The sequence below is a fragment of the Podarcis gaigeae genome, assembly GCF_964106915.1.
Source record: "Podarcis gaigeae genome assembly, chromosome: 7".
Classification (NCBI taxonomy): domain Eukaryota; kingdom Metazoa; phylum Chordata; class Lepidosauria; order Squamata; family Lacertidae; genus Podarcis; species Podarcis gaigeae.
Genome location: NC_139683.1, coordinates 47,365,221 through 47,378,816, shown reverse-complemented (window position 1 = coordinate 47,378,816; position 13,596 = coordinate 47,365,221). Strand labels below are relative to the sequence as shown.

Genomic DNA, 13,596 nt, shown 5'->3' with positions numbered 1-13,596 from the left:
CAGATACACTGAAACAGAAGTTTCCATACCCTTCTATATAGTGAGAAGGTGGGGAGGGGTATTACTCAGAAGGCTGGTGGGAATGGGTGATTCCCACCAGCCTTCCGATGGGAAAGGAAACTATATTTTAAACACTTCATTTGCATCATTTATTCTGCTGTCCGATGTGGTTTTGAGGTTGTGAATTTTTAAAGTGTTTTTGTTTTCAATGTGGTTTTAATGTAAATGTATCTTATTGTAATTTCTTATTGTGAATCTCCTTGGGATAATTTATATATTAAATAAATGATATTACTATCCGGTGCAAATGAGTATGGAGTTCAGTAGGGCTTCATCACTGCTCTCTGTGGGGCTGTTTGCAGGAAATTAGTAATTTCGTAAACCAGGCCAGAAGGGAACTAGTCTAAGAAACAGCTAACAAAAGGGCTGATAAGCCAGTATAAGCAAAAGCTGCCTTAAAACAAACCAAATGGGAAGACCACTTGCTAAATGAAGGCTGCAACCCTCAGTGCCCATTTCTAAAGAGTAAGCTGTATTGAACCAAATGGGACTAACTTCTAAGGAAACCTGCTTAGGCCAGTGTGGTGTAGTGGTTAAGAGCGGCAGTCACATAATCTGGGGAACCGGGTTCGTGTCTCCGCTCCTCCACATGCAGCTGCTGGGTGACCTTGGGCCAGTCACACTTCTCTGAAGTCTCTCAGCCCCACTCACCTCACAGAGTGTTGTGGGGGAGGAAGGGAAAGGAGGTTGTTAGCCGCTTTGAAACTCCTGAAGGGGAGTGAAAGGCGGGATATCAAATCCAAACTCTTCTTCTTCTTCTTCTTCTTCATCCATGGAGATGGGCATTGCGTGTTGAGTCCCACAGTGCCACCCCCAAAAAATTCACACTTCACACTTCAATTTTTGTTTAGGTTTTTGGCATAATTTTGGCCACAACTTTATTTCAATACAAAAAATGTGAGTGGTTGCTTAGGCATTGGTTTGACTATCTGTCCTTGCCCCCAAAGGACAGAGCTGGTCCCTTCCGGACACCACCGGAAGCCAGAGGACAGAGCTGGTCCCTTCCGGACACCACCGGAAGCCAGCATGGGAAACAAGTATTGGGAGAGAAATGAGGCCGGGAATCAGTCCAACACTTCTCACCCTCATGTTCCGGTGGGGCTTGCACGGCCCAAGTCCGGCACCACGGACAAGGACGAAAGAATGGCAAGCCCCTGGATTCCTTTAACGGAATTCCCTTTCCGCATCATTTGGAGGGATAGGCACTTACCCCTCCAAGAACCAATTAACCAAGGCCTAACCGCCAACCTTACAAGTTGTGACGATTTGCTACGCAGTAGGCAAAAACCAAATGGCAACAGCCAATCAACCAAATGGCAAAATTCCTACCAGGCTCCCGCTCAAAGGCGAACGACCCCATGACAGGCATAGCAAGGTCAAGAGAACCAAAGAACCACCCTATAAAAGGGAGGGGGGGCGGGTGATCCATTGCAAAACAGCCAAGAGGACTTCCCAACGTCTGGCTCCTATATTTATAGATTCTGACCCCTCCTCCGAATTGGCAACACTCAAAAATCCCCAGCAACCCAATTAACCCTTTACAGGTTTGGGTTCCCAAATTTGCCTAGTCATAACACAGTGGCCTGTTCCCCCAACCGCAACACGTGCTCTCTGTTAGGGAGAACACGCTTTATGAAATTGTTATGGGAAATACAGTGCTATATTAAATGTGCATGGAACCACAGTACTAATTCCATTTCTGAGAGCTGGATGCAAAAAGGCAATTATCAGAAGTGATAAAGTACACAGAGCTCATGCTTAGCATGTGCAAGGTCCTGGGTTCAATCCCTGGCATCTCCAGTTAGGCCTGGGAGAACCCCTGGGGAACGTCTCCCATTTAGTGACACTAAGTGAAGTTGACTAAGGATGGGGGAGAAATTAAAGCTAAATTTATCAAATTTGTACTTTTCTAAACAATGTGAGAACCACACTTACCCAAATTCTGCAATTGGCCAGGCGATGTTTACAAAAATTAGCATGTTAGGCAAAAATGTCCCCAATAATCATTGAAAATAACATACAAAATGCATTACATTAAACAGAAGTTGCTTACATAAATGTGTCCATTAGTCAATGTATTAAGAGAAATTTGCACTAAAATGCCGAAGAGTTTTTATGAGGATTTAAAAAATAATAATTCACAAATTGCTGCAAAAATGTGGAAATTTGAATTTAAGAATGGAAAACTGAGAAACTAAGAGAACTGAAATTGGCAGATCCATGCATCACTAAGTTGGGCCCGTTTTCTGACAGTGTATGAAGCAGCTTCTTGCATACCAAAGGGTCCTAGTGTGAAAAGGACCCTTATTGTTTGAAGACTATGAATTATTATACTATTGCCTTAATATGTTTTTTTCATGTGCAATGATACAACATTTTAAAAGGAGGACTGGTTGAATATGATAACATTCAGGTTCAAACTAACAAGATCTGTAAAGCAGCAAGATTTAGGCACCTGATTAAGAATGTGAGAGGGGGACTGAAGTAATTTCTACTTTTTGCTGTAGTTCTAATCCTTGAATCCCAAAACTATGCAAATGTACTATTGTTGAGAGCATATTGCCTAAAATCCATCTGACAGCTTTGATAAACAGTCTTGGGTTAAATGAAATATTCAACAGCCTCCTGTTATCATCTGCTGTTATTCACTATTGCTAGTCTCTTGGGCAATAAAAATGGTTTCATTTTATTACAGTGGAAGTAATTATATTTGCCAGTCTTAGATGACTTTTGCTAAAACAGTAATATTCAACTAGCAGAGTAACTTTCAAATCCTGATGAAAGATGGAGAGGATCATTTAGCAGCTAGACAAAATCCTCCAGTAAATATTCCTGGAATGAAAACCTATGGCAAATGTTGTTTAAAGTTGAGCTTGTTGGAAAGTAATAAATGGCTTTATCTCCTTTCCTGCTCTCTCCAATATTCTGTACTGCAGGTTACAAAAGAAACATGAGAAACATAAATAAACCCTCTAGATAAGTCAGGTGTAAAGAATACTCAGAAGCTTCTGAGGTTCAGTGGCACTGGTGACAGGAAGAAAGATTAGAAGATCGGCTTCTTTATTAAAGATAGATTTGTGCCATTGATCATGACCAGGTCGACAAGACATTAAAGACCATAGTAACTGCTCCAGAGATGATGGAGAGAAAGATATAGACCTAGAGAAAGCTCTTGCAAGGCATTTTATTTTTTAAAAAAATAGCTAATGGAATATTTTCAAAATAATTTGACTCATTGTCTTTTCATATTAAGCTGAATGCTGCTGTCTTTACTGCATCGTCTTTACTTCTAGAGAAATACCTGCTAGATCAGTTTGTAAACTTCAGCATTTGTGGGGATTTACAATCAACCAGGGTTGATTGCAGTATATTACTTATTATGTGTTTGTTCAACAGATTTATATCCTACTTTTCAGTATAAAACTTCCCAGGTGAGAAATGTCCCATGAGATGCAAGGCGTTGCTACCGCAAGGAACCGATCTACTAAAACAATAAATTAAAAGTGAGCCCAAAAAAGCAGCAATAAGAAGAGGGATGGGAAAGCATGATACAACAGGAATCAAACAGATCTTAAATAAGAATACATCAGCTATTTAAAGCTGAGGACAGATAGACATGACTTTTCCTAACTTGTAAGTGTACTTTTGGCGATATAGAGTTAATTCCTCACTCTGGACATTCACAGCACTGTGACTCTAAGGTTTCAGTTATTCCTACCAAGTTTTATGGGGCAGAGTAATAAATAGGTTGCAGTCTGACACACAACTGAGAGGGAGTAAAATATGTTTCTTGCTCTGGGCATTAGATAAAATCAGGGGCATGCCATGATTATAATCCTGTCCCATTATGTTCCTTAATGCATACCTTTATTTTATATAATACCGTTTAATGATTGTCATTCATATATATGGGGGAAAGTGAAGTACTGCACTTGTGGACTGTGTGGTGTAATGTGTAATTCCTGTCCACACTTTTACCACTAAGGAAACCCCCCTCCCATGTGTTTGGCACTACCTAATTCACCCTTAATTGTGTGTGTGTGTGTGTGTGTGTGTGTGTGTGTGTGTGTGTGTGTAGTGGTAGTAATTGAGCAATATGATTTCTGTCTTAAAATAGTGGGAAATTAGATAAGGGCAAATTTGGAGAAATGGGCCATTCTTCACCCATTGCGGTGTTTTTATTGGTGAATTCCTGCATTGCAAGGGGTTGGACTAGATGTCCCTTGGGATCCCTTCCAACTCTACAATTCTTTGATTCTATGACTAGCAGGGAGTATAGCTAATGATGTTTGTTTTATCCTTTGGGGGGTGATCGTTGGAGAAGTGTATATGAATGTGGAGTAGAGTTGGGGAAAGGCCTGGAACATTTCGCTTCTCACCTGCCCATTTTAACATAACTTAGCTGACTTAACATAACATGTGAGAAACAGTTGCTGGATTATGCTGTATGTCACATTGCACCAAGACTATGCCGCTTGAAGTGCTCTTACTTGCCCTAGAACTTTTAAGATGGGGTAAGCTAAAACTTAAGAGGGACGCGGGTGGCGCTGTGGGTTAAACCACAGAGCCTAGGGCTTGCCGATCAGAAGGTTGGCGGTTCGAATCCCCCCAACGGAGTGAGCTCCCGTTGCTCAGTCCCTGCTCCTGCCAACCTAGCAGTTCAGAAGCACGTCAAAGTGCAAGTAGATAAATAGGTACCGCTCCGGCGGGAAGGTAAACGGCGTCTCCGTGTGCTGCTCTGGTTCACCAGAAGCGGCTTAGTCATGCTGGCCACATGACCCGGAAGCTGTACACTGGCTCCCTCAGCCAATAAAGTGAGATGAGCGCCGCAACCCCAGAGTCAGTCACGACTGGACCTAATGGTCAACTTAAGGAGATCTTAAATTTTAAAAAAAACAACTCTCGTCTACTTGCCTGCTGATAAGAGCTATCTGCTTCAGATTCTGCTGAAAACGAATTTGTTGAAGTGTTCTTAATAGCATTTCTTGCATTAACTGTATAGCTGTATTGCCTGTAATAGGAGATGGTAAATAGCCCTGCATCTGCCTCCCTAAATTGGAAGGGCTGGACTCAAACATGATTGGGTAATTTGATCTGGAACTTGAAGCAGCTCTTGGTGAAGAGTTAATAAATTCATTACTTGCAATATATAGCTGTAATTCTTTTCTAGGGCATTATTATTTTCACTATCCCCAGCAGAACATCCTTGAATATAATCTGTATCTAGGTCTAATTTTACTTTGATCTTGTGAAGCAAAAAAGAATTTACACAGAAGTAGCATCTGACACATTTTCCAGTCTTTTTAAGGTAGCAATTGGCTCCTTATTGCTCAGATCATCGTCAAGGATGATCTCACTCAGCAGAGGCAAGCTGGAGAAAATAAACTATACCTTTGGTATAGTCCCATTGGTATCAGTGGGGCTGTGAAGTTTCTGGGGTCCCCTTGGGCCTGTCTCTAGGGGGTCATTCAGGTCAATCGCTGAGCTACCCTGCTAAGCCCAGGCATCCTTTAAAATTCATTCTTCCACCACCAATTGACTTAGAGAGAGTACCAGGACTCTCCTGTTACATTTTTACATCCAGAGAGGCAGGATATGTGTGGTGAGATAGAACTACAGTAGAATCCACCCAGACAGTTAAAAATATACATTGCTTTTGTTATTTAATCTATACTCCATCATTCTATCAAACTACACAAAGCAAATATTCCTGGGCTTCCGGGCATTTACCCAGGGTTCGGGTTTCACCACAATGTGGTGTCTTATGATATATGGTTTGTTTACACACATGTGCAACATGAGCCTACAATGGAGGGGTTTACAGCATTAACACCCCAGAAGGGTCATGTTTCTCCCAGAGCCAAAGCCTGGAATTCAAACAGAACTCAAATGTTGCTCTCAAGCATTGCTCTTACTCCATCTTCCAACTTTACTTCTAGGTCACATCACTGAGGGACAGTGCCCCATCCATTTGCCATCTCGCACCAAGTACCATAATCCCCCATCACTTCACCAGAAAGCTAGTTTGGCTATTTCCAGGAAACAGAAGGCTCGATTAGATTTTAACCCCCCACCCCCCAAAAAAAACCCCTCATAATGCTGTTCCTCTTTATTTGCTAAAACTGTGTTTCCCAATTATCCCACTAATTTTATTAATGATATTTCCTTAATTAAGCAGTAATTAATGAACTGAACAATGGAGGATATTATTTTTATGTAAAGTCCAGACAGGCAGTCCAGGGGGCTAGTTTGTCCACTGTCCTACATTAGCGGAATTGTAGCTGTATGTATTGTTTATATAGATAGTTTTCATTTGCTCTTCAGCTCTTCTGCTGCAAGAGCCCTTTGACAGTCATCTGTAATAAGGCAGTCCCTGCCCTTGGGCTTACAAGGGGAAAGGGATAGGGAGGGAAGAGGAAGAAAGAAAGCTCAGGCGCCAGTTCTTAAAGTCACTATTCTTATAATGACCAGTTGGGATGGAAACAGTTCAGGTGGTCTGATGAAATGGCCAGGTGTCAGTAGTAGTGGTGGTAGTGAAGATAAAAATAAAATGATTTTTAAAGCAAATTATTTGATCAATGAATGTTTCCCTTTTTCATTCACAAATAGATCACAAGAAAATTTCTTATTCATTATTCTAAATTATTCACAGTTTCTATTATTTCCATAAGTGATCTATTTCATTGAAAGCTTTCCAAGCTTTGAATACCAATCATTTTGATGTGACATATGAGTCATATGTTATGCAGCACTCTTTGTTACCTAACAAAAAGTGACACCCGGCTCTAGGACAAAGTTAGTTTCCATAAACGTATTTCATATTTTCCTCCTTTTCATGTACATGAATTTATGCAGTGTACATTTAATTGGAATTTTCCTGAAAAGCAAACATAAAGAGGACGTACAAACAGTACTGGGGGGAGAGAGGAATATTGTTTGTTCTGGAAAATCGTTGTGCTCAGACAAATTAAGGGGTTTTCTGATTAAGCAGCTGGCAATAAAATACACACAGAAAGGCTTTGGCTTTAGACATAACTCTTTTAAGTTTTTGAAATGATAATACTGTAGATTTAGATAGGGGAAGAGGATGGTGGAAGGAAGACCTGTCTACATGCAGTGGCTGTGTTGATTGTTTCAAAAGCATTCCTGCAAACAATCCAAAGTGCCACAAGTTGTGTTGCATCCATGTTCAGAAAATTGTTCGGCTCTCCTTTCCTATGGAAGACCCTGAAAAGTACCCTGTGAAGTCAATGGCCCTCTCTAGAGAAACATTCCAAGACACCGGCCAGCATGCAAAACTGCTTTCCACTTGTGAAAGAGGCTGAATCCTTGCTAATATGTAGCAGGACCCAGTTAAGTCACTCTCCTGAGTGATGATTTATCAGGGCCCTTGGGGGTATTGGTTGTCAGTACAACTGCTAGAAGTGAGTAGTGCAGGCGTTCACAGGTCATGTTTTAGTGGTAGTAGCCAAGGTGCCAGAGGCAGGAAACGTCATCAAAGACATCAAGGTCCTAAAGCAGCAACCAAAGTTCCAGAAGCAAGTGACAAGGTCCAGTGCTGGCAAACACATGGCCTGGGCTGAAACAGGAATCCAGCAGCTGCATGAGGTCAGTAGGGCCTTATTTGTTCCCCACAGCTGGGCTGACAAGCTGTAGTAGTACAGCTTCCTGCCATTACCAAGGTGATTATGCAGAGCAGCAGAAATCAGGACAGGAGCTCCTTCTGCCTGCAAGGTGCCCTCTTGCTGTAGAGAGGAAGGCACCTGAGCCAACGTTGCTGTGCCAGGAAAATCCCAATTGGCTTGACAGCTGGTCAGCGTAGATGGACTCTTCACGCCTTTACTTCTGCCAAAAGACTGTTACTGATTCACTGGAAAGATAATACTATGGTCCCCTTTGATCCATGGACTAATAACAACAACAACAACAACAACAACAACAATAATACACTGGCCATCTGACTGGGTTGCCCATGTAACAACTCTTACAACATAGGATCGGGTTGCTTTTAGAAACAGATTGTGTATGGATAAATATAGGAATGCATTTATAAAAATCATGATGACTTGTTAATAATTATATATCACCGTAATAATAGCATTTAATATATACCTATACAGTGCTATGTTTCTAGGAAAAGAGCTGCCGGAACTCACCCTTGTTTTCTTTGAATGGCAATGGTGCCCACTTGAGAGGGGCCAGAACTGAGTTGCCGTGAGCTCCGACTGAAAAAAAGCCCTGTACTTATATATTGTATTGTATTACAGTTTCAAGCACCTTTTTCTTTGGGGTATTCTTTTTTTAAAATGTCTTTCGTTTTATTTCTTCACTGAAAATTTTCAATAAAATATAAATTGTGTGTGTGTGTGTGTGTGTGTGTGTGTGTGTACATACACAGTTCAGAAACCAAATAGCTTTGAATGCATGGAATACAGTATGTCATCAGGCACAGGCTGCATGTTGCCTCTGTACTGAACGTACCTTTTTGTTATGCACTGCACAGAAGGAAATTATCCAAAATTATGTAATGTTCTGCATTGTAATGATTATGTTACTTTTTATAGGCAGTCTGTGCCCCCTTTCTGTGACAGTATTAATGTGATAGAATAGCATAGGAAGTTGCTGTATAGCATCGGTTCATCTAGCTGAATCCTGTCTACAATGACTGGCAGCAGCTATCAGGAACTGGAGGCCAGGGGTCTTTAAAAGTCCTACCGGGAGATTTCAGAACCTTCCACATGCCTAGCATGTGCTCTACAGCTGAGCTATGGCCCATCACCATATTGCAGTGGTTTTCAACCAGTGTGCGTGGCACCCTGAGATGCCTTGAATGACAACACTGGCCTCTGTCCCTCTTTCCTTCCCTCCCTCCTCTGATGCCCTCTCACATCTCTGCCTCCCAAAGGCTTGCACAGCTGTTAATTGCAGCAGCCCTGGCTCTAAGCTCTGCTGGCGAATGGTGTCTCAGAGAGGCACCTCTCTTTGGGGCAGAGGGGACCACTTGGAGACCAGGGGTGGTAGCAGCAGCTGCCCAGAGAACTCCCAAGGAGAGGGGAAAGGAGAGGAGGCTGAGGAACACTTCACAAGGGAGGGTGTTGGGGAAAGGGTGAGAGGCTCTCAGCTCTGAGGGCAAGGGGTGCTGCAGAAAGAATGTAGTTAGTTAAGGGAGCCGTGGATTTAAAAAGGTTTAAAACCTCTGCAATATCACATGCCTTCTGTTTTGTTTTTTGTCTGAATGGGGCTGGCCATAATCTGGCGGAATAGATCAAGCAGCAGTGCAGCACATTATTTCCTGTAGCATAGTCAGGTTAAATCTTTCCCCAATCTCATTCACACTGAGCTGTGTGGGCTGTCTTTAGCTCATGTTTTGTAAGTGAATCGATTATATATTTAGCTGTTCATCTGTTCTTTGCATAATGACAGGAAAATCATGTTCACAGTAACTTCAAAGTACTTTGGGTGGTCTTGCAGCCCTTTCCAAAATGTGGTCCTGAATGAATGTCAGACCTTCACCTACATCTTGCATGAAATCTGTGCCACAAGGAAACTGGAAGGTTATTCAGGTTTTCCTCTGAGGACATGGTAAGGGCTCACAGAATACAGGTACCAAAGTGGCCTGAGTGGCCTGTATTTTTTGGAATTATGTCGTTCCTCCAAAGGAGCACTAGATATTAACACTGAAGAGCAAACAAAATCAGGCAATAGCAAACGCATATACATATAACTATTCTTATACCAAAAATATTGATTATAAAGGCCCTTTTGGTCTGGCATTTTCATAAAGATCAATCTGTGTGCATGTCAAATCAGTAGGAGTTCAGTTATTACAATCCACCATTTTCATGAATCATTTCAGTGCTTCCCCCCCTTTTTCCTTTTTTTTTTTTTTTTAAAGGACTGCTGTCATGGTAGCTGTATGCTGAATTGATTAAACATTGCTCTAAGTGTGCTGGCATGTCTCAGAGACCTAGTGCTGCTTCAGTACTTACAGACCTTGAAGTGGTGTTTGGATGTGACTCAGATTAATTGTGTGTTAGAAGACGGCTCCTGCAGTGTCTGCAATCTTAGTGACACTCTCTGTTAAGGATTAATTTATCATTAGCTAAAGTGATCCTACAACATGCTGAGCTAGAAGTCAATGGAACTACTTGTATTCTAAATCATAAGCATATTCTGTAGTGCTTTGCAAAAGGAAAAGACAGACCCCCATGCCTTGTTAGCAGTTCATACATTTGGACCCGGAACCAAAAAACTGAACAGAATGGGACTAGCCTTGACAGTACAGCTATGAAAAAATTAACAGTGCTATCTTTTGCATGACTATTCATAATTAAACCCCACTGAGTTCAATGGGACTTACTCTCAGCTAAGGGTTTATAGGATTGCAGCCAAAACGATTCAGATTCCACTTCTCTTGGAATCAGAACTATTCCTCTGCATAATGTGGAATGTGTGGAATTCATTCTGTCAGTGCCACCACTTCTGCTTGCTCAATGGATCAATCTGCCCTCTCTTCCACCCATGCACTCTCCTGGGGGTTCTCCTAACCTTCCAAAGTGGCTTTGGGAAAAACAAAGCAGGGGGAGCCCTGTTTTGCTAGCAGAAACCCTTGCAATGGCTTCTGCTCGCAGAATGGGGGAGCTGAATCTAGCCCCATGTTTCCAGAAGAACTCGTAAAGTTGTAAAATATTTTCAACGCTGCCGGAAACACTAAGTACTCTGTATATGGCAAAACCTGACGCATTGCTATGGCAGCTTATAATGTTTCTTAAGCGTTTCGGGCCATCCTTGGACTAGATGACCCTCAGGGTCTCCTCCAGCTCTGCAATTCTATACAATTCTGTGGTATTTATTTGGATAAAGCATTGAGTTCAACTTGATTGTATGTTCCAAATGCTATTCACTGTAAAATAAAATACTTGTTTTTAGCTTATTTGGCAATATGTCTTGTAAAAAGCAGAGAACCACACGTTCTACAGTTATTAAGGCATTAAAGACTGGAAAAATAATTTCAAGTTGGTTATATTTTAGCTCCTGAGACATACTTCTTTCTGTAAGTTAATGATGTTCTAGTCTTAGATATATTTACCTTCAATTCCAATTTCAGTGGACCTTATTTCCAAATAAATATACCAAGGCATATGTTGCTATCATGAGAAAATATAAAATTTAGGAGTAAGTAAATAAAAAAATTCAGAAGCAAATAACAGACTGTTTGGAAATATCACTGTGCGGTCTTGGTTCAGTCCCATTTTATCCCATAAGATTTAAAGGTTGAACTAGATGTTCAATGAGACTTCAGTGTGTTCAGTTTTCTCTGTATAGTGCCTTTGTGATCTGCAAACCTGATACACTGCACTGTGCTATAATCCTCCTGGCACCAGACACTCCTAGGGTCTAGACATCCCACAGCCTAACAACAACCTCTAACTCTACTGTGACCTGTGGCAGAAGTCAGAATTCCATGTAGCCAAAGAGTCACAAGCTTCTGGTGCTACCTTGGAAGTCAGGAACTGTTGTGACTCTCTCAGCTAGTCACCATAGTACCAATGTTTGTTACGCAGCCGCTAGGTTCATGTGTTGACCCAGAGTTCAATTCAAGTATGCCTATGGCTTCATAGGAATTAGCTCCCTAGGCTAGGGTTAGCAGGAGGAAGCAGGAAGGAGACATCAGGACAGCATTGCCATTTGTTGTCAGTCCCCAAATTTCTATTAGGAGATTGTGCTTTAGTGATTAAACTATAACAAAGACATAGCTTTGTAGTAAGGGTGACAACTTAGTGTAACAGGCATTTCAAGGGGTTCAAAAACGTGCTCTGCAGATGCTGTTTGTTAGGAGCTCCTGCCCGCCCATCCATTCCCACTCGGCTCCAAAGGTGACCATCTCAAAATATATGTATGACTTATGACTAAATCCCAAGAATATACATTTTTAACACGTTGTATCCAGTTGTGGCATGACTTTGTATTTATTTGGACTGTTTCTACCTTACCTACTAACTGAAGCAGAACACAGCATTCAATGGGTAGGTCAGATTACGTTAGTTGCAGTTAAGTTCCACTGAAATTTATGTGAAAAGTTAGTTATGACTAACATAAGTCTCATTGATTTCAACAGGAACTATGTGTGACTTAGTCTGGAGCCAGCCATTCTGTAGTACAGTAGCAACAATTATAATAACCCAAAACCAAATGTGCATTACCAAACCATTTCACATTTTTTTATTCTCCATTTTTCTAGGTCTTTCATGATGATCTTTCAGTAACATAAGCATATTCAGATGACTCTGGGAAATTTTTCACTTCAATGATGAAAGGATTATCTAGCAGCCGCAGCCACCATCATGGGGTTGCCTGTGAACCAGCATGTGACTCTCTGGTACATCACTCTGACAGGAAGCCATATTTGTTAAATCCTGTGGAACATCATCCTGCAGATCACTCTTACTATACTCAGAGGAACTCTTTTCAGGGAGAATGCGTGGTTCCCTACAACGATCAGATTGCTAGCAGCACCTTCCCTCGGAGACATTACAATTCCCATAACGAGCTTAAAGATGAGTGTGCTTTGGTGCCTCACGGAACAGCCAGTAAAAGTAATCGCATTCCTGCCAATCTTTTGGACCAGTTTGAAAGGCAGCTTCCTATAAATCGAGATGGCTACCATACTTTACAGTACAAAAGGACTGCTGTAGAACATCGTAGCGATAGTCCAGGAAGGATCCGTCATTTGGTTCACTCTGTTCAAAAGCTTTTCACAAAGTCTCATTCTCTCGAAGGCCCATCAAAAGGAAGCATCAATGGAGGCAAATCAAGCCCAGAGGAGACACAGACTATGAGGTATGGCAAACGTAGCAAGAGCAAAGACCGGCGGTCAGAAGGAAAATCCAGATCAAATGCTTCAGGATGGTGGAGCTCGGATGACAACCTAGACAATGATGTTTGCATTTACCATGGACCAAGTGGGGTTATGACTATGGGGAGGTGCCCTGACCGTTCTGCTTCTCAGTACTTTATGGAAGCCTACAACACTCTCAGTGAACATGCGGTGAAGCCTTCCAGAAGCAATAATGATGTCAAATGTTCCACTTGTGCAAACCTGCCAGTAAATCTGGATGCTCAGTTAATGAAAAAAAGCTCTTGGTCCTCTACGCTGACGGTGAGCAGAGCCCGTGAGGTTTACCAAAAGGCTTCCATGAACATGGACCAGACAGTGGTGAAATCAGAGACTTGTCAACAAGAGCGGTCTTGCCAGTATCTTCAGGTACTGTATGTGTTATTGCTTGCATTACTTACATTGCCTCTGGTTCCAAATATGACTTACACTGAGATGAGACTCCAAATGGGGAGATGAAGGTGGGAGTTAATGCAAATTATGAATAAATCTGCATTTTGGTTGCTAAGAGTCAGTGTTAAAAAGAATGGATACAATGAGGAACTGGTTCACTTTCTTAACATGTGAAAAGAACAAGAGCTTTCTGAATAATTGGGGGGGATTAAAAAGGCACTCAAGACATACAATAAGGCACAGCAGGG

At 41.7% G+C, this 13,596-nt stretch overlaps 1 protein-coding gene across 7 annotated transcripts in view; it reads left to right on the top strand.

Moving 5' to 3' along the window:
- Nucleotides 1–13,596, top strand: part of DLGAP1 (DLG associated protein 1) — a 287,890-nt gene that overhangs the window by 165,780 nt on the left and 108,514 nt on the right. For 6 of the 7 annotated variants that reach the window (XM_083748326.1, XM_083748327.1, XM_083748324.1 and 3 more), the window contains one exon: nt 12,302–13,324. In XM_083748326.1, the coding sequence (XP_083604452.1) occupies nt 12,368–13,324 (957 nt within the window). In that variant the 5' untranslated portion in view covers nt 12,302–12,367. Of the gene's footprint in view, nt 1–11,809; nt 11,937–12,301; nt 13,325–13,596 lie in introns of those variants that run through there. The other variant, XM_083748325.1, reaches the window with a different exon arrangement.